The sequence below is a fragment of the Amblyomma americanum genome, chromosome 5, assembly GCF_052857255.1.
Source record: "Amblyomma americanum isolate KBUSLIRL-KWMA chromosome 5, ASM5285725v1, whole genome shotgun sequence".
Lineage (NCBI taxonomy): Eukaryota > Metazoa > Arthropoda > Arachnida > Ixodida > Ixodidae > Amblyomma > Amblyomma americanum.
Window position 1 is genome coordinate 55,437,063 of NC_135501.1, and position 21,640 is coordinate 55,458,702.

Sequence of the window (21,640 nt, forward strand, 5' to 3'; positions counted from 1 at the left end):
CACGATAATCTGACATCAATAATTACGGAGTGCGCAGTGAAAGTACGCGGTAGGACAGTTCGAAAAGATACCGGGAAGCTATCTCAGGTGACGAAAGATCTGATTAAGAAGCGCCAAAACATGAGGGCATCTAACCCTACCGATATAATAGAACTAACGGAGCTATCAAAGTTAATAAATAAGCGCAAGGTAGCCGACATAAGAAAGTTTAATATGGAGAGAATCGAGCATGCTATAAAGAACGGAGGTAGCCTAAAAACAGTGAAGAGGAACCTAGGCATAGGTAAAAACCAGATGTATGCATTAAGAGACAAGCAGGGCAATGTCATTAGCAATATGGATAAGATAGTTAATGTAGCCGAAGAGTTCTACACAGACCTGTACAGTAGCCAATGTAATCAGAGCGTTAATGAGAAAGACAGCAGTGCACAGCAATGCGTCATCCCGCCAGTAACGAAAGATGAAGTAAAGAAAGCCTTAGAAGCAATGAAAAGGGGAAAAGCCGCTGGGGAGGATCAGGTAACAGCAGATCTGTTGAAGGATGGAGGGGACATCGTGCTAGAAAAACTAGCCACCCTGTATACGCAATGCCTTATGACCTCGACTGTACCAGAAGCTTGGAAGAATGCAAACATTATCTTAATTCATACGAAGGGAGACGCCAAGGACTTGAAAAATTACAGGCTGATCAGCTTACTGTCCGTTGCCTACAAAGTATTTACTAAGGTAATCGCTAATAGAGTCAGGGCAACGTTAGACTTTAATCAACCAAATGATCAGGCAGGCTTTCGTAACGGATATTCCACAATAGATCATACTCACAATATGGATCAGGTGACAGAGAAATGTGCAGAATATAACCAACCTCTATATATAGCTTTCATTGATTACGAGAAAGCATTCGACTTAGTGAAACCTCAGCAGTCATACAGGCATTGCGTAATCAGGGGGTAGAAGAGCCTTATGTCAAAATACTGGAAGATATATATAGCAACTGCACAGCTGCTATAGTCCTCCATAAAGTCAGCAATAAAATTCCAATAAGGAAGGGCGTCAGGCAAGGAGACACGATCTCGCCAATGCTGTTCACCGCATGTTTACAGGAGGTATTTCGAGGACTGAATTGGGAATAAGAATAAATGGAGAATACCTAAATAATCCGCGATTTGCTGATGATATTGCCTTGCTGAGTCACTCAGGAGGTGAACTGCAAATCATGATCTATGAGTTAGACAGGCAGAGCAGATCGATGGTTCTAAAAATTAACATTCAGAAAACCAGGGTAATGTTCAACAGCCTAGCAAGGGAACAACAGTTCACAATTGGCAGCGAGAGCCTAGAAATTGTGACGGAATACGTCTACTTAGGGCAGGTAGTGACAGCTGATCCGGATCATGAGAGGGAGATAACTAGAAGGATAAGAATGGGGTGGAGCGCATATGGCAAATTCTCGCAGATCATGAGTGGCAGTTTACCAATTTCCCTCAAGAGGAAAGTGCTCAACAGCATGATCTTACCGGTACTCACCTACGGGACAGAAACGTGGAGGCTAACGAAAAGAGTTCAGCTTAAGTTAAGGACAACGCAGCGAGCCATGGAAAGAAAAATGATAGGTGTAACGTTAAGAGATCGGAAGCGGGCAGAGTGGGTGAGGGAACAAACACGGGTTAATGACATCCTAGTCGAAATCAAGAGAAAGAAATGGGCTTGGGCAGGGCATGTAATGCGAAGGCAAGATAACCGCTGGTCCTTAAGGGTAACGGAGTGGATTCCAAGAGAAAGTAAGCGTAGCAGGGGGCGGCAGAAGGTTAGGTGGGCGGATGAGATTAAGAAGTTTGCAGGCAAAGGGTAGATGCAGCTTTCAAAGGATAGGGTTAATTGGAGAGACATGGGAGAGGCCTTTGCCCTGCAATGGGTGTAGTAAGGCTGATGATGATGATGATGATTCTTTGGGAGAGGTTTTTTGTTTCGCCAATGTATGAAGCCGGGCACTTTGAGTATAGCATTTTCTCAACGACACCAAGACGTTTTCTCTGGGGATGCGGTCTTTCGGTCGTGGTGAGGAGCGGCGTATTGTCGAAACAGGTTTGTGAGCTATGTAGATTCCATGTTTTCCGAGAATGGGTGTGAGTGCCTCGCTGGTTCTCCTCACATATGGAAGGACAACGTGCGCGAGTTTCGTTGTTTCATTGTTGGCTGGTCTCCCTGTCCTCCGAGCTTGACGGCGACCATCGCGTTGAATGAAGCCACGTGTGTAGCCATTCTTCTGTAGGTCGGCGAAGACGGTGGCTTCTGCTTTTTTTCTCCCCTTCGAAGGAGCAGATTGACTTTGCTCTTCTCATGAGAGAGGGGAGGACGGATCCCTTGTGGCTGGTAGGGTGGCTATAATTAAAATTTAGGTAGTGGCCGGTATGGTTTGGTTTCCTATAGACATCGAACTTTGGATCTTCCCCTTTTCTTTTTATCAAGACGTCCGGGAATGGCAATTTGTTGTCCACTTCTCGTTACATTGTGAACTGAATAGAAGGCTCGACTGAGCTGAGGTGTGCAAGGAAATTTTCGACCTGCGATGTCTTCAGAATGCAGAAACAGTCGTCGATTTTAAGATTGAAAACTTTCGGTTTTTCTTGGAACGACATCAGTGCTTACTCTTCGATGGCCTCCATCGTCAGGTTGGCAGCGGACACCAATATCGCGGCACCCATGGCAGTGCTGCTGGTCTGCTTATAAAATTCTTATTTGAAAGAAAAAGCTGTGCTGCTTAGGCAAAACTCCAAAAGCCGGCAGAGTTCTTCTGGGTTCAGGCTCGTCCTGGTACTTAGGTCAGCGTGCGCTTCGAGGGCTTGCTTCGCTGTGGACACGGCAAAGGGCACAGGAACGCTGGTAAAGAGCGAGACCACGCCGAATGAAACCATGCACTCGTCCGCTTGGCCGTGTGCCAAACCTGTTCAAGAGGCGACATGTGGAGTCATGGCACATCTGGCTCACAAAGGCGGCGATGAATAGGACTCCAGGAACGCTCCCCTTCGCGTACGTTAGTGGACTGCGCCACGTGCTAACAAAGGGAGAGCGAAGGCAGCAACCCGCTGCTGCTGGCACACTTTAGTCGCCCCTGAAGAAGGGACCGAGTTGGTCCCGCACTTGGGCCGTGGTCAAACCGTGGCTTCGAGCCGTTGCCTAGTAACCGCAACAGCTGGCAGCCGTCGCTCGCTCCGCTAGCTGTGCGCATGCGCGTGACGTCACAGCAGGTGCCGCCGCCGCAGCGCGTCGCTGAAACCGAGTTGCAACAGCCGTGCATATGCGCCGTAGGAGAGAGAGGGGGCTGGCGCCGCAGTATGTATAGAAGGCGCTCAGTGCAGCCGTCGATAATGAAACCAAGAGGCCGAAGAAGCCAAGGAAGAGCGCGCTAAGCATCTCGATAAGCGGCGCAAGGAAGACTCGGCTAGACGGGCCCGCTTAGCCTCCGACAGTGGATCCACAACGGCCCGGGACGACGAATCGAGTTCTGCGTCTCTGGAAGAAGCTAGACTTACGAGGCGAAAGGAAAAAACAAGCTTTCGCTACTTAACCAGGTTTAACCAGAGCTAAACCGCCGCTAATTTTTAAATTCTTTATTTATCGTTTTATCTGTATCATCGCTTTTCGTGCCGTTGAGTGTTCATTTATTACGAAGGTTTTAGGAAATAAAGCCTTTAGCTGCAAGTCTGTTTTTGTCCTGTGTCTTTCATTCTCTGGTCCCTTGTCTTTTGCGCTGTTTTACAATGAACCTGTACCAACTATCACAACTGAACGTTTTGCTCCCGGAACTCCGACGCGGTGTCCCCCTGTGCCCGGTGTATATAGGACATCGGGCTAAGCTATAGGCGGCATCGTTTCCGCGGTTCTCCGAGTGCGCAGGCATCCAGAGCAGCTCCACGTGGCTGGACGGGTGGGCACCGGACGAGGTCAGCATGCAGAGAGCGGACATGAAATCGTCTGCGTGCGAAATTTAGCAACACAGTTTTTTAATCGGTCAGAATGTGAGGCACTTCCTTATGGTCAACTGCCAGGGCGATGGCTGCTTCCTCAGCCATTTCTGAGGAGATGACCGAAGGGTGGGGGAGAGTAGCAAGATATTGAAGGGTATGGTTCACCTCTGCTGCCGCCGCTTCCTCGCCCGAGCATGCGGCGTCCATCCACACAGCATAGGCTCGGAGCCGTAATATCTGTGGGGCACCTTTGCCCAGGCTCGGAGGCGTGGCCCGTGGTGTTGCGGGTGGGTGTTTCCCGGAAGGAAGTTGACGAGGAGGCTGGAGTGTATAGGGCGTCGGATGGAGATGAGTGTATGTCATTATCTGGCAATTGAACTCCGAGAGTGTTGAGGATTTGGCGCCAGGTGGTAGTCATTGTTAATTGGGTGTACTGGGTCTGTCTATGGGCCTCCCCAACAGTATTGTTGAGACCCAGCTGTAGTAGTTGCTAGCCATTTATTTGAAAACGGTTATGTCCGAAAAATTCAATTTATTCTGGATCTGCCACGCTGCCGCAGATGAGCATCAGCAAGGACGACAAAGAGAGGATGTTCAACCAGCACGGGAATAACAGCCGCTCCAATTTGGTCCAAGCATACGCAAGCGACCTGGGGCTTTATGATTCGAAACTGGAGCCTGCGGTTCTCGCCGAGCGCATCGTCAGCGCGGAGGTCATCGGTGGGTACACAGCGATGCCACTGGCGACGTACTCGGAAGAAAGTTGGCGCAGCTTTTAGTTAAATCTGCAAACATGATTAGGAATAAAAAACGTGTGAACCAGCTCGAGCAACTAGACGGGCGCAGGCTGCGAATGTTCGCGATTTTGGCTGGTAAAGATAAAAATGTTTTCTCAGAATTGTTCGAAGGATTCTGCCTGTCTTGTGCATTGACTGTGCAGTTGAGTATTGCTCATAAATTTATGTTTTAGACACACATACCCTAAAGGAGGGCCTTTAAGGGTATGTTTAAATAAATAAATATAAAAGGTTCCCTGTGCAATGTAGGTTTTCAGGACAGCCGCAAACATATTTATCCATCAGCCTTATTTTCTGCTCGCCACCTATTTCCCTAGCCCTCTTCTTGTTGTGATAAGAGTTAGGTCATATTGTGATGGTGTGGTGACGGAAGACTGGCAAAATATTGTGGAGCAAGCTTCATCATCATCATCATCATCAGTCTTACAGGGTGCGCACAGGTCCTTGAAACCCTTGAAAACCCTTGAATTTGGAAATTGCGTTTTCAAGGCCCTTGAAAGTGCTTAATTTTTTTTAACCCTTGAAAGTCCTTGAAATTTCCTGTGCGGGATGGAAATCGCGATATACACAAAAAAAAAATCGATGCGAAACCCGTGCATAAAGTGGAAAAATGATTATTTTCTCAGCGCATAGTTTTTCTACTGACCGTTACTCGAAATTTCTTTAAAGTTTGACAAGTTTGGTGGAGCCCTTTAGACAGCTGGCCACATTGAGGTGGCGTGATCGCCCGTTCAAAAGTGTACGGCCGTATCGCCATCGACATCACCGGCCGCTGGTTCGGCGTCTCGTGGTTTTGCGTTGCACGTGCGTACGCTGACGTTTACTGTCTGCAGCCGTGTGTTCAGACAGTTCTCTGCGTGTGACTGCAGCAATCCCGCGATGCGCAGAAATGCCCGGAAAGTGTACATTTCAAAGCGCGTGGCTCAGTAACAGCGCCTACAAGGATTGGGTGGCACCGGATGCTACGAATCCACATCGAGCAAAATGCAAACCTTGCGGGAAGTGCTTCGACCTTGTTGCTATGGGCGAGTCTGCACTGAAAAGCCACATGAAGAGTGCAAAGCACAGCGCCTGTATGAAGAGAGCAGCGGCAGGTTCGGTGCGCGAGTATTTTTCCGCTAGCGCGAGCGCGCGACCCGTAGATACTCCATCGCAGTCGTCTGACGTCAACATCGCGTGCAAGGTAAACGAGCTGGTGACAGATGCGGAAATTTTATGGACGCTGAAGTTAGTCGCAGCCCACTGCTCCTACAGATCGTCGTCGGAAGCAGGCGAGTTGTTTAAACGCATGTTTCCTGATAGCGAGATCGCTAAAGGCTTCTCATGTGGTGAGAAGAAATGTGCTTACATAACCTGCCACGGCCTCAGACCTTTTTTTCTGTCATCGCTGCAACGAGATATAGAACGGTGCGAGAACTATGTCGTACTTTTTGATGAGTCTGCTAACGAATGCCTTCAAGAGAAGCAAATGGACGTGCACATAAGATTTTGGGACTCGTCCAGAAAGGTGGTTACGAAGTACTACACTTCTGTTTTCATGGGGCACGCAACGGCTGAGGACATTAAAGACCAACTTCTGAGTGCACTAGAACCGTTGCCACTGGCGAAGATTCTTCAATCTTAATGGACGGACCCAACGTGAACCTGAAGTTCTTCAAGATGCTGCAATCTCACCTGCAGCAGAACTTTCAAGTCCACTGTCTTGACTTGGGTACTTGCAGCCTCCACACTGTGCACAATACCTATAAGGCAGGCGTCATAGCGAGCAAGTGGGGACTCGACACCCTTTTGTCCAGTCTGAGTGCACTGTTTGAGGATGCCCCTGCAAGGAGGCATGATTTTTCAGCACTCACTGGGAAGGCAGTATTTCCTCGGAAATATGTTGCCCATCGCTGGGTTGAGAATGTGCCGTCATCGAAAGAGCTCTGGAACTCTGGAGTGATGTGGAGAAGTTTGTGGAATCCGCAAGGAAGAAGCAAGTGAGTCTGCCAAAGTGTGTGTCTTTTCAGAACATTGTTGAATTCATTCAGGACACATTAGTAGTGGCAAAGCTGAATTTTGCTCTTAGTGTTGCTGCCACACTGAAGCCATTCCTAATGGAATTCCAAACAGACAAACCGATGTTATTTCTTCTGGCGAGAGACTTGGAGACGATAGTCAGAAAGTTAATGACAAAATTTATCAAGTGTTCTACATTGTCTTCAGCAACGGGGATCACTGGCATGCTGCAAATTGATATAGAGGACCCAAAGAATCATACACCACTGGAAAAAGTGGATGTTGGTCACACAGTCGAACAAATCCTGAAGAAGTGCAATGCAAGTGCAAAAGATATATTTCAGTTCAAGATGGAGTGTAAGCAGTTCCTAGTCGCAGTGACGAAGAAGGTCCTTGAGAAGAGCCCCTTGAGGTTCACAGTGGTTAGAGGCCTTTCCTCGCTTGACCCTCGACAAATGTGCTGCAGGCCTAATGAGTGCCTGGCAGGCCTCAAGAGAGTGTTGGAAGCACTCATTGCGGCAGGGAGGCTGACAGATCAGCGTCGAGACTCTGTACTTGCAGAGTACACGAAGCTGTTGCAAGAAAAACATCAACTGCGACTTTTCGAGAAAGCCACCAGTCTGGACACCTTTTTTAGTGAACTTCTGCAGTTCAATGCTTCTTATGCAGAGCTGTGGAAAGTTGTAAAATCTTTGCTTGTGCTAAGCCATGGTCAGGCAACTGTTGAGAGAGGCTTTAGCATAAACCGACAGATCTCTGTAGAGAACTTGAAAGGCCTCTCTTACATCTCACAACGAATTGTGTGCGATGCAGTGGAAAAAGCAGGTGGTATCTTTAACATTGTCATCACAAAAGATTTGAGGAAGGCGGTATCAGCTGCAAGGCATCATTATAGTGCTTACTTGGAAGCCCAGAAAAGGCTGGAACAAGAATGTGTCAAGCAGTCAAAAAAGCGCGGCGCTGAGGACCAGCTTGACAGCCTCAATAAAAAAAAGGAAGATACTGGAAGCAGCTGTTCGCGATCTGACTGCATCAGCAGACGACTATGCTGAAAAGGCGGAAGCAGCCAATGACCTCACTTACATAATCAAATCAAATTCTATGAGAAAAGCAGCAAAGGCTAAGGATGAGAAATTGTTAAACCTCAACAAAGAGATTGAGGCAAAGCTTCAGGAGGTATCTTGAACTTTCCTTGGTGCGTCTTGACAGATATGTTATCCTACATTGAGTGCAATAAAGATATTTATTTTTTGAAAATACTTTTGTGTTGCGAAACTACGAAATACAGCTTCGTAGCAAGTCCTTGAAAACCTTCTAGAAGGGCCTTGAAAGTCCTTGAATATCCTTGAATTTTTTTTCTGTATAGCTTGTACGAACCCTGGTCTTACTACACCCACAGCAGGGAAAAGGCCTCTCCCATGTCTCTCCAATTAACCTTGTCCTTTGCCAGCTGCATCCACCTTTTCCTGCAAACTTCTTAATCTCCTCCGCCCACCTAACCTTCTGCCGCCCCCTGCTACGCTTACTTTCAATTGGAATCCACTCCGTTACCCTTAAGGACCAGCGATTATCTTGCCTTCGCATTACATGCTCTGCCCAAGCCCATTTCTTCCTCTTGATTTCGACTAGGAGGTCATTAACCCGCGTTTGTTCCCTCACCCACTCTGCCCGCTTCCGGTATCTTAACGTTACACCTATTATTTTTCTTTTCATATCTCGCTGCGTTGTTTTTAACTTAAGCTTAACTCTTTTCGTTAGCCTCCATGTTTCTGCCCCGTAGCTGAATACCGGTAAGATACAGTTGTTGTACACTTTTCTCTTGAGGGAAATTGGTAAACTGCCACTCATGATATGAGTGAACCTGCCAAATGCGGTCCACCCCATTCTTATCCTTCTAGTTATTTTCCTCTCATGATCCGGATCAGCTGTCACTACCTGCCCTAAGTAGACATATTCCTTTACAACTTCCAGGCTATCGCTGCTAATTGTGAACTGCTGTTCCCTTGCTAGACTGTTGAACATTACCATGGTTTTCTGCATGTTGAGCAAGCTTGTGCCGGTCGAACTCGAAAACTTCGGCCCTGCTGACGTTTCGTATGGGACCACTTCGTAGGCGAATTCTCCTATGCGTCCAATGACTTTGTGTTGGTCGAAGCAATGGCGCGCAAGTTTTTCGTATGTGTGCAGAGGTCAGTCAGTGGCTGCAACTATACACATGGTCAGCTGGCTTGTCTTCCATTTTGTTTCGTCAGAAATTGGTGTGTCGGGCGTTACTCTTCTTTTGGGCATAGCAGCGTACCGGGCAAGGCGTCGTATGGCAACGTTGAGGTCGTCACCGTCGGTAATATTTTGCAGCGTGATGTCGAGGGTCGCCGCGGCTTCTGTGCCATGCGTGACCTTTAAAGAGGTCATCTGGATCTCATCCAGTGTCTAGCGGGTTGCTCTTCGATGGGGTGAGCGTGTGTAGATAGAAGCCGTTACGGCACAGTAGGTTGATATCGACGAAAGCTTGGCGTGTGTTGAACCGAGCTACTTAATGTGGTGGCTCTATGTACAAACGTTAGCGCAAAATAAGATACATTCTCAAGAACGGTGGACAGGACAACGTGCTACTGACAGCACGAGTTGACAGTAGCGCGTTGTCCGGTCCATCGTTCTTGTGAATGTCTCTTACGTCAGTTGTCATTAGCGCGTTATCCTGCCCACCTTTCTTGTGAATGTCTCATATTTTGCGCTAACGTTTTTGCATAGAATTATGCACCGACTAGCCCAGCAACAAGAGTTGCCTAATGTAGTAGTGCAGCTCACTGCCCGTGTTTCTTGTGCTGCGGCTGTCGATGTAAGCGAGCAAAACGCCATCTGCATGTCGCGTTCGACATCTGCGAGTGTCTCTTGAAGATACAAAGTTCTCCTCCAGCGACTTCGCGGATAACCTACCGAAAGTTATCTTTCCTGGTGGCATAGACCACTCCTTCAGGAGGCTGATGGTGCTGTCGGGATCAGAACTTTACGGGACGCGACTGTGCGAAAAAGGCTATTTCCGTCGCCGCAGTCACGTAATTCAGTTTCCTGAAATGTGCCAAGGTATTAGGGGACGGGCATTATCTATCCGCTGGTAGAAATACCGCGCGCCTGGGCACGAGGTAGAGGTGCTATATCCTTTTTCTCTGAGAACACGCGTACGGTAATATTTTGATCGCTCTTGTACTTGTCGGTCATGTTGGCGAACCAGGGTGTCCAGGCTCTTTTTTGAAGTCAATGCTTGGGTAGTGATATCTGCCGCTGTCTTCGGAGCATTTCCCAATGGACCGGGAAAAAGTTCCGTCTTGGCACCTCGAATCAAGCAGGTCATATTGTTCTCCTCGAAGATGTTAGGCTAAGTGCACCAATAAGACCTCTTATTCTAAGCATAAGGTTTCAGCGTCTTTTAGAGTGCTAGATTCGTGACAGGAAAAGCTCGACACTACGCATAAATATTCCACACGGGGTGTGGTAGCCCAGCTTTGAGGAGACGGGACTGTGTGACCTGCTTCTTCGAAACCTGCGATGGCCCAACCTTCAAAAGTCAAAGCCATTCCAGGAGAACGCCGCAAGGGTTCTCTTGGGAAGCAGGGACTTCATGGCCTGTGCACAGACTGTATCTTGGAAGACGTCGGCTTTCTGGCTTCCAGCTCATCGAATGCCCTCTTGCAGTCGGTTGTCTCTGCATCGATCGTTCTGCCGCTGTCCTCATCTGAGGCACTCACACCTCGTCTTGCGAAGGGAACCTCCAACCAGACATCGTAGGTAGTCGCCGCAGAGCTAGGGCTGTTCGAAAGCAACCATGGAATGAACACGAGGATGCTGAGACGAGTGACGACCTTCACGGTAGCTTGTTGGCGCCCCCAAGGAACGAGCCGAGACCACTACAGAGCGTAGCTGTTGGCTGGCCGACAGATCCAGTATGCCACGGCGACGCAGTTAGGCGCACGTCACTGCTCGATCACGCGCTGTGCTCTTTGTACGCAGCGTCGCTTCTTAGCCGTGGTCTTTTTTCGGCGCATTTCGCAATAGACTAGGAAAACGTTCCTTCTTGACACCTCGAATGAAACAGGTGAACTTTCCCTCCTCGGAGATGTTAGGGTAAACGCGTCCCATGACCTCTTATTCTAAGCGTAACGTTTCAGGGTCTGTCGGGGTACTAGATTCGTGACAGGAGAAACTCAGCTGTTCGTTTCGGAACAAGCTTTGTGAATGTCTTTAGCAGCCTCGTATTGAATCCGTCCTATGCAGTTATGCTAGGATCTTGGTTTGCGTTCGATGTTACTACTGGACGACTAAAAGTGATGAAGTCATATATCTAAGTTTTCTCCCGTCACCCACCTGTTCAAGGTAGACGTATGCTTATATTGCTCCAAGCATTCTTTAGTGCAACCTTGTCGTAGGTCATAGAATGTTGGCGCCTCAGGATTTTGCTAGAAAGAGATGGAGGCCGCGCAGAAGATTACAACTTCGAAGATACGGTGAGGGGATGCTCAAGAGCCACCGCCAATTTTCCAGTAATGGTGACGGTAGGCAGACCAGAACGCATCGAAGCCGGCTTACGTCGACACGACCGCTCTTCATTCAGGCCAGGCTCTGGCCTCGCGCACAAATATGGTTGGCGGTAAGGTTAGTAACACCTGCAGTTCGCGGCCGTCCAGAAAAGAATGGCTATTGCTCACTGCCTCGCACAATTTAAAGACGGCAGGGGAGTTTCAATATAAGTCGCTTGAAGAATCGCAAATATTATTGAACATCGTGAAAATCTGGACAGTTACAGCGAGCTGGTGGCGTTCTTATTAGCAAACAAGGTGATAACGTAGTCGTTTGGGGATGATAGACTATCTAGACAAAAAAAAACACAAGAAGGCGCTACACCATAATCTTTTCCTCTCAATTCCCCCAGTCCAGCAGGCCATCCGAGAAATCCAGCGAACCGCACTCGTCAGCCCTTGGACAGCTGTTGGAGAACTTGGAATCTTCACGACAGGCAAGGTTTCACGAGGTTAGTTGAAATTTTTTATGTGCGTTTTGTTTTATAAAAACATGGTACCCACTCAGTAGTCGCTCTATGCACTCCTCGCTGGTACATAATCTGTGAATGCCTCTATATTTAAAACCGTTGGTAGGTAATAAAATCTACTGTATGTTTTGTATGTTCTCCTAACAAGACTAGTTTGCTCTGTGGTTCTATGTACCACACATGCCACAGCCTCAGGTAGGTCATCACGCATGTTGAAGACAGGAAACCGCGATTTCGGACAGGACACAAGGAATGTTGCCGATGGGATGTGGGCTGCTGGCAACTTTAGGTTGATAAATTTGACACGCCACGGCGAAAAGATGTCCCCTTGCGCACGGCCTGACAACGACTGCTTTTGTTGAGTAATTGAGCCTACCTTTTAGCATAGATTTGGTTTCTGTTGCAACAGCAGTATCTTGGATATGACGTGAAAGGTGTCCCCAAGTCACATAAGACAAAAATTGGCGATATAATCTCGGCTTCGTCATTAAGTTGCCGCCAGCTAGACCAGCGTTCACCAGAGAACTGGTATGAAAGCGAAACATTACGGGTTTGTATTGCAGTTTTTTTTTCTCAGATGACCTCAGGTGCGTTTTGTCGTCACAACAACTAATCTGCTCTGGCAAGAAAAACCAGTATATAAGAACAAAAATTCAATTCAAATTCTTTAAAGGAACACTAAGGGGAGATGAAACTAATCACGACGACTAAATATTACCTCTCGCGAACACTATCGACGTTTTTATTTTATAGCTGAAATGGTGGCTCCGTTGATGTGAAAATCGGAAATGAGTCTTGAAACTCGTCTAAATAAAGATAAAGATTTTAGGTAAAAGCAAAGGTACAAGGGCAAGAGAACTATTGGAGGCATTTCATATAAGAAAGAGAGATGTATTTTGTGTTAGCGATACGTCTGTGAACCTCTTCAAATCGGAAATCGCATATCTTGAACGGTTCTGTTGATAGTGTTGTGTGTGCAGTGATATCTGCGCGTGTCCTGGTTTTTCCTTATATTTGCTGCGCTGTCAGTGAATAAACTTAGGCAAAGTTTAGCACTAGTCCTATGTGGTCCTTTCTTGTGTTCGTCTTATTTGCGCTACAGTTATTTTATTACAACATGCACTATCTAGCCCAACAAAAAGTTCATTTGAATCGGATGTATGATGAGCTGCGCTGGGAAACTAGTATTTAAGGCGTAAGCCTTTCTTGGATCATGAGTGGCGTGGGCGGAAGTTCTAGACGGACGCTTGTGGACGGAATTTGTCCGCACTAACTGTGAATCATAAGTTGTATGGTAAATGGAATGTAAAATTTGATCAACCAACAGTTGATAAGCAACATATATGTAATAGAATAAAAATACAGAAATAATAAAAACAGAAAACGAAAACTATAAGAATAAAATAAAAATTTAAATAGGAACAAAAACAAAAACGAGGAAACAGAAATTATAAAAATTAAAAATGGAGGGAGAAAGAGGGGAAAGGGGAAGGCTTTACCTTGCAATCCTGTAATTTTTTTTCTATCGAGTCAAACCAGAGGTGATGGACTGTGCCTGTGGTACTTGTAAGACATTTTTCAGGATGTGTCAATGCATATCGACCTTTCCAGTGCTTCGAAAACATGGATGATTACGCGCTAGCGTAGCGTTTCGTACGTTGACGACGTGCTTGCATACGCGTGTCTATAATACGGCGTACTAAAAAAACAAAAAACACACTTTGCAATTTGAAAACACCCGCACTATGCACAAACCAGCCGGTTCGACGGCCGAATTTATATAGAACGAAACCCCATCACGTGCCGCCGAGCAAGCACGACAGAGCATGAATGCATTGAGAACTCCTGGTTATGAACATGCTGCGTACGACGACGTAAAAAAAACAGCCCGACTACACAGAATGCGAGGCGAAAGTTTATGTGCTCGTGTTAGCGTCTTGTCTTTCGCTCCCTCGTCTCTTTTGCGCTGTTTTAATCGTGATGATATTAGCGTTCTTGTCTACTCTGCAACGTGCCAAGGAATACGACGCTTACAGCCACATGGCCGGTGCAGGAAAGAACCCAGGTTTATTGAGAGCGCGGCTTATAAAGCCATGAACGCAGCGCGCTGTACACATTGCGCATCACTGATGCGCATCCGCGCTGATATAATCAGTACACGTGTCCGATACATCCTCCCTCGGGCAACACACAAAAGAGACTTAGATACATATACACATTTGCCAAAACTTATGACACTTGCTGAAAATGTTCATCATAATGAAGCTTCTGGGGAAGCCGGACGACACGAGTCGACCTTCTAGTAGCCTGCGTCGGATAGATGGCAGGCGAAGGATCGCCGTCACTTGCTGGTAGCATTGATCCTACGGCTTATTCTAGATATGACGCCTCGGTGGCTTGCGCTGTTGGTTCAGCTGGTGCTGCAGGCGCCGGCGCACGGGAGCTTTCACAAGGTGGAATTTCCTCGCAGTCGTCATCACTTTCGCCGCTATACTGTTCACCCGTCCTAAGTAGATGTCGGCGGTTTCGCCGCAGAACCCGGTGATCTTGCGTTCGTGCCAAATAGGAACGTGGAGCAGTTTCACCAACGACCTTTGCTTTTGGGGACCACGCAGTCGCATCCTGAAGCCTCACCTTCGTGTCTCTGCGCAGTATTGGCAAAGGCTTCCCGGCCCTGGCTTGGTGGTGCTTCCTCACAGGGGTCCGGGACACCCTACCGAAGTCAGGAAGGTTAGAACGAAGTCGCCTTCTTTGCAGCAGCTCACCCGGAGAATGGCCATCTTACAGTGGTGTTGAGCGATAGGCTAGTAAACCCAGCCAGAAGTCCTCCCTCGCCTCTCGAGTCTTTTTCAGGATGCGCTTTACGATTTGGACACCTTTCTCAGCCAAGCCGTTCGACTGCGGATAACGGGGGCTGGAGGTTACATGGTTGAAGTCGTATGTTTTGGCAAATCTGGCAAATTCATGGCATGAAAACTGGGGTCTGTTATCCGTGCAAACTTCTACAGGTACGCCGTACCTGGCGAACATGGCGCTAAGGGCTGCGATCGTAGTTGCTGCAGTTGTGTCGTCAAGTTTCTCTACCTCAGGGAAATTTGAAAAGGCGTCATAAGCAACCACGTGCGAATTTCCAGCATAAGAAAAGATATCTACGCCGACCCTATACCAAGCACATTTTGGAACTGGCCGCATTAAAAGTGGTTCATGTGGTTGCCTGTACGCGTACTTTCGGCAGGTTGCGCAGCTTTCTACTAGCGCAGCTATTTCGCCGTTCAGACCGGGCCAAAATACAAGAGTTCGGGCACTCTCTTTGCACTTGTGCAATCCGAGGTGGCCAGCAGGTATTCTGTTCAGAATGCTTCGTCGCATCTCTTTGGTATTACAACTTTCGAGCCCTTCAGCACTATTCTATTAACGACTGACAGCTCTTTCGCAAAAGGCTTAAGTTCCCCGTTCACCGGCTGCCCGCTTGTTAAGCTCTTCCTCACGGCCTGTAGGTATACGTCACGAGACGTTTCTTGCTGCAGTAACCGCTGCGTTTCGGAAGTCACCAGGTAGCCCAAGGACTGTACCGCATGGATTTCCACGTCGTCGGTGGTATCACAAGTAGTGCCAACTTGAGCTTTGCCCTGGTCAGCCGTTGAGCGTGACAACATGTCAGCGAGAACCAGCTGTTTCCCGGGAATGTACTGCAAGACAAAGTTGTATTTTAGTAGCCGCAAAAAGAATCGTTGCACTCGCGGTGGCATGTCGCCGATTTCCTTTTGCGCGATCGCTATAAGCGGCTTATGGTCTGTTTCGATAAGCACTTTTCTTCCGTACACCAACTCGTGAAACCTCTCACAGCCAAAACAAATTCCGAGTGCCTCCTTTTCAATTTGTGCATAGCTTTGCTCGGCTCGGGTTAATACTCGAGATGCATACGCTACCGGTCGCCAATCACCATTGTAGCCTTGCAATAATGCTGCACCGACACCTTCCTTTGATGCGTCGCACGTTATCTTAGTTTCCCGTTGCGGATCGAAGATTGCAAGTAGGGGGCGGTAGTCAAAACTTGCGTCAAGATTTTCCACTCTTTCGCGTGGTTTTCTGTCCATTGGAACTCTGCGCGGGACTTGATAAGCTCTCGTAAAAGCGTCGTTCGCTCGGACAACCGTGGCACGAATTTGCTGAAATAGTTCAGCACTACCAGCATCCGCTGGACGTCAGTCTTGGACGTTGCTGTCGGCATGTTCGCCAGGCTTTCGATAAGCTTTGAGTCAGGCGATATGCCCGTTCGGCTTATGACGTCACCAAGGAATTTGACTGATTGCACACCGAACTTGCATTTCTGCGCGTTGAAAGTCAACCCTGCTTTCTCGGCAGCCTTAAGCACTTCCGTCAACCGTTCATCGTGTTCTTTTTTGCTGGCGCCCCAAACTAAAATGTTGATGTATACCAGCACCCCAGGTAGGCGCTCGAATAGTTGACTCATAGTTTGTTGAAATACCTCCGGTGTGGACGAAATGCCGAAGGGCAGACGCAAAAAACGGTATCTCCCACACGGTGAAGAGAAAGCGCAGATCTTAGATGTGCGCTCGTCAAGCGGTATCTGATGATAGCCGGAGTTCGCGTCAAGACAGCTGAAGTACGCGGCATTGGTTAAACAGGCTTCCAAATCTTCGCGCCTAGAAGCGAGAAATGCTGCCGGTTTATGTACTTGTTAACAGCTCTGGGGTCCATGCACACCCGTAGCGTGCCATCTTTCTTTTTTGCCAGAACTAACGGACTGGCCCAGTCGGTAGGCTCGGTCACTAACAATTATGCCAGCATGTACCATTCTTTCAGGTTCCTTCTTTAGAGGTTCTTCCAGTGCCAAAGGGACTCGTTGAGCTGGTTGCACGACTGGCACCGCTTCAGGTTGCAGGACCATGCTGTATGCCTGCTGCAAACAACCTAGGCCCTCGAAGACATGCCTGAATTTCTTGAGAAATCCGTCGTAGGAAATCTTGTCTGTGGCGTCTACTTTACGCTGGACCAGCCCCAAAGCCTCACTAGCTTCCAGCCCGAGTATGGCCTGACGGCCATTTTTCACAACAAAAAATGTGACCGTAGCAGAAGTATTACGAAGCCTTACTTCCTGCGTAGACGTTCCATAGCACGCTATGGTACCGCCGTTATACGCCCTCAGCACCGAATTTGTTGGCTTCAACTCTTCAGCTCCCCTCAGTTGGCGGTAAATTGACATGGGAAACAGGCTTGCTTGCGACCCCGTGTCCACTTTAAAGCTTATCTCGCGATTGCGAACTTGGGATTTAACCGTCCAATTCCTTTCCCGAATAGATGTCGTGATCTCGAGAATGTCGAAGTCCTCGTCTTGCCGTCTTTTGACTTCGCTGACTACCGCTGACGCGTAACTACTTGCAAAGTGGTTCAGCTTGTGGCACAAACGACACCTCTTTCCAAACGCTGGGCATTTCTTCGGTTTATGCCAGCGGTTGCACTAACGACACTAACGGTTGCCTAGCGAGAAGAGCAAACAGTTTTGGGTAGTACTATTAGTACTTTTCCGCGCCACCTTCAGGCGCTTATTGACGTGAGCCTCCGCGCTCTGTCGAAGGCGCACGTGCCGTGCGTCAGCTATCTGGGCTACGCCGAGGGACGGTAGGCAATGATTGCTGTCAGCCAAACGAGGGTATCTAATCGCGCAGAATGTGTTCCCACGTTTGGAGCGGCCCAAGCGGCCGACAAAAGCAGTTTTGAGTCACCGAATGGAACAATTGCAGTGCCACCTTGGCAGCGCAGGTTCCCCATAGCCATAGAAGTCACCGTTAGTGCCTTTTTAACCAGAGGGCGGGGATTCCACGCAGTGGTTTACGTTTGCCAGTATATTGTGCACAGTGAAGATGAACGACCAAACAACCGAAATTAGATGCCTGTACCCTAACACGTGGCTCTTCCAGCACCAGCACACTTGACAAGTTTTAAACGCGTCTTTTCTAGATCGCTGGGTGGGGCTCATCACGCACTACACGGAATCCGCTTTCAATGCGATGGACAGCGTATATCTTTGGGACAACGCCACGGCACTCGTGATGCTGCTCTTGGACGACGCTCGGCTAACACGCGACGACTCTCGGCTACTGATGGCTTTCAGCCTACTTCAGAAGCTGCTGCCTCTTGCCAACGGACGGAAGATGAACTCGGTGGCTGACAGTAAACATGAAACCGTAACATATTTCTGCTACGACGCCGTCTCCACTGTCATGTCACTGGCTGTTTCACATCGTTACTTCAGTAGAGGTACGTGATAGGCGTTGCTCTTGCGTAGACATCTCGAGTCTGGAACCATTGAATGTTTTTTTTAGCGTGGGCTTAGAGCAGTATGATGGCACGTCTGCACCCCATCGGCTGTGTTTTGATGGGCCAGTCAGCCAATAGTGCTGTCGAAAGACGCTAGTTTATCATAATACTTTGGTGGAATGAGGTGGATTACTTGGTCGAGTTAGTATAAGCCCATCATCGTCATCATCATCATCAGCCATACTACGCCCACTGCAGGCCAAAGACCTCTACCGTGTGTCTCCAATCAACCCTGTCCTTTTCCACCGTTATCGCCCACCGTATGCCTGCAAACTTATTAATCCCATCCGCCCACCTAACATTCTGCCGCCCCCGGCTACGCTTGCCTTCTTTTGGAATCTCTTTGTTATCTTGCCTTCGCATTGCATGCCCTACCCAAGCCCATTTCTTCCTCTTGATTTCGACTAGGATGTCATTAACCCGTGTTTGTTCTATCACCCATCCTGCCACACGATAATCCAATAAAAGGTATTCAAATATTCTAGCTGGTGATGACTCGTGCATACCATATAAGGGCACTGGAACGGGTTACAACCGAAGTTTAGGCGGGAAAATTGCTAGCAGAACATCAAGCACTCAGTGTAAACACCATAGAAGGCAACCTAAATGTTATCGAATTTTCTTCTTTAAAAACTTGGCTAAGAAGACCCCCAAGATTTTTGTTACGTTGTGTGTATTTTTCCTTTTTTTAGGGAGTATATTGTGAATTTCTGAATTCCTGCATATAATAATAATAATGTTTACTGTCACCAACAAGTACACTACAGCACGAAAAGCCTGGTCTAGCTAGCCCTTAAATTGGCTCGTATGACCGTGCCTCATGGTACCGTTCAGTATAGAATATATTCAATGTTCCCAATGTATCCGGTGCAGTATTAATTGTACTTCGAGTGCTGTTGCTGCATTTATCAGTTTTTCATTTTTTTCTGTTTAACGGATGCCTTCTCCTGTATGTTCGTGCCGGCCTTCTTCATGTAATGCCCTCGCACGATGGCCCTTAGGGGTACTGTAAATGAATAATACGCGCGCATATTGGGCTGATGCGGCCTGAAGGCGAAACAGACTAATACCCCAGCGTGCCCCCCCCCCCCCCCCCCCGTAAGCATTAGGCCTTGTATGCAGAGTTTCACACGTGGGTGAATTCCGCCTTCGAAGCGGTTACATAAGAATTTCAGTTGGAAATGCATCGAGTAAAAATCGATAGATGCTGTGCCATATCAAAGGGCTAAAATATGGTGACGATCATTTTTCCAGCTGGTAACTGCAATTCCCGTTCTCCCTACTCTATCGTTTAGGCGCTGAATTGTAGTACTAAGCAATCCACATGTGATGTTACCAGGGGTGATTTTACCTCGTAAGAAGAAAAATTTTAGCCGGTTCTTGCACAGTTAGGCCAGTCTAATCTTGTTTACCAATTGACCAGAGGTTGAGGCTTGTCGTTGACGATGTTCAACACAGCGACGGAATAGAAACATGCTGCATTGATATGGAGCCTTCTAAAGTTCTCTTCCTTAGGAGCACTCGTTTTGCGATACAATGATGCCTTAGCATTACAAGCCCCACCGTGCAAAAAAGGCGGCGTCCTTCGGCGTGATATTGGCATATTTTTGCGTACACCTTTGCTAATCACCTTCCACGTGCCAGGGTTGGCAGGTGGTGAAGTGGAAAGCGTAGAATCTTCCTCTCCACTTGTAAAGGAGAGGCTGGAAGGTGGCTGTCACGGGAAGAACACAGAGGGTGGTGACCGTGGACGGAGAAGCTCTAACGCGAGCGAGGAAGGCGCAACCTTAAGTTTTTTTGCCACGAGAACAACCCGACGGGTAGCTACTGTGGAAGGTGGTGGACCAATCAGCCACTCCCAATCAGCTTTCATTGATTATTGCGCCAAGCCGGCAACCTTAGCTCTTCAGGCAAGGTGAGGACGTAATGCTAACGCACTGTCATTCTAATTATGATAGTTAAGAATTCCCGTATAGTTTTGTGGGGCCGTCGTTGCATTTCTGGCACCGCTGCCCTGAATTGCGCGTCTTCATAGATTAGTCTCGGTGGTTGTTGCCGACATCAGTGTCACGTTGCACTTTTCGGTCGCGCGTGGAACGGTTGCGTCCGGACGTTCAGTCTTTGGAAGCAGACAAGTGCGATGACTCAGCGTTCGGTACGGTAGCCGGGGGAGAGAACGCTATCTCCATCTAGAGTGTCTTTCATGTGATATACTTTGCAAAAAAGGTAGAGAGGACACCTCGTTCACTGGGTTTCCGTGAAGATGCGCGCTTCGGCGGGCCCCCCGCGTTGTAATGTCCTTCAAATGCATCTCGTTGGAAAAAAAAGTTGCATATAAGGAGGAGAACTGCAGCAAATACCCCTGGTACGTGAATGTCTTTTCAGTATATGCCCAAATAAAAACGTTTGGCATTGGACACAAGATGTTTAACGTAGAACGCCTTTATCCATAGATTTAAACGTTGTAATGTGCAAAACAGAAGCCTAAGCCAGTAAAGACCACACGCATGATGGCTGTCGTAATGGTGTGTGCATGCGTCATGGCTAATTAAAAATGGGTCACAATTAACCGCAATTTAGACGGCGATCTGTACTGCACGTAGTATTCCGAAGTTCGGAACATCAAGCCGAGCATCTGTGAGGTGTTTGAATAATTTGTAAATTGTGTCGCTTCACTTCACGAAGAGACACAGGGCAACAATGAAATTTGCTTGTTGCTATATGCTTCATAAGGGCACATGGTTAACGGTGGCGGCGCTGTATCTCTCTTTCTCTAGTCCTCCCGCCGAGTGCTCGGGCATCCGTCGAACTAATAAACAATAATGTGACGAAAGCAATGAAGAAGAAGATTAACGAGACAGACTGGATAGAGGGCGATGCATGGCGCGTAATGTATGATAAGGCCAAATACATACGCATTATCTCAGGCTTTCCCGAAGGCCTGGGCAACGAATCTCTTGTGGAAGCTTTCTACGGTGAGTTTTGTCCTAGTCGTCACCACCAGTGGCGTTTTGTGCTTACATGGATATTGACCCTTTCGAAATGCCCATATATAAATACCGATGCCCACAGACTAATTTATTCAAAGAAAGGTTTTGAGATCAACTTCCATCTCAGTTATAGAGAGACGGCAGGTAGGTGTGTTTCTTGACAGCGCAAAGAAAGTGATCAAGAGACGCTAGAGCTTAAGGGTGCTTAGCCAACGTTTTCACAAGAGGAGTTGTCTTCGCTCTGACGAAGGAAAGTCCTCTTGCCGAAACGTTGGCTAAGCACAGTTAGGCTGCAGCGTCCCTTGTTAAATTAGTGTGTGTTACTCTCTCCGTTAGATAATTTACTCAAACTGCTAATATGCTAGCGTAATCGCAGATTGCTAAGCGTTAGCCAAGCGCCGTTGTAAACAATATAGATTGCCTGGTTTAGTTCATGGTTCATGAGGGTTCAACACCCAAAAGCGACTCAGGCTATGAGGGACGCCATAGTGAAGGGCTCCG

The 21,640-nt window shown here is 47.8% G+C and overlaps 1 protein-coding gene and 1 pseudogene across 1 annotated transcript in view; both read left to right on the forward strand.

The window, feature by feature from the left end:
- The window catches only part of LOC144133891 (uncharacterized), a 44,702-nt gene extending 26,605 nt beyond the window's left edge, over window positions 1-18,097 (forward strand). Inside the window, exons 4-6 of the mRNA XM_077666955.1 lie at window positions 4,529-4,688; window positions 11,691-11,789; window positions 17,790-18,097. Coding sequence (XP_077523081.1) covers window positions 4,529-4,688; window positions 11,691-11,789; window positions 17,790-18,097 — 567 coding nt within the window. The remainder of the gene's footprint in view (window positions 1-4,528; window positions 4,689-11,690; window positions 11,790-17,789) is intronic.
- Window positions 5,599-7,948, forward strand: LOC144133622 (uncharacterized; annotated as a pseudogene).
- Window positions 18,098-21,640: the final 3,543 nt, after the last annotated feature.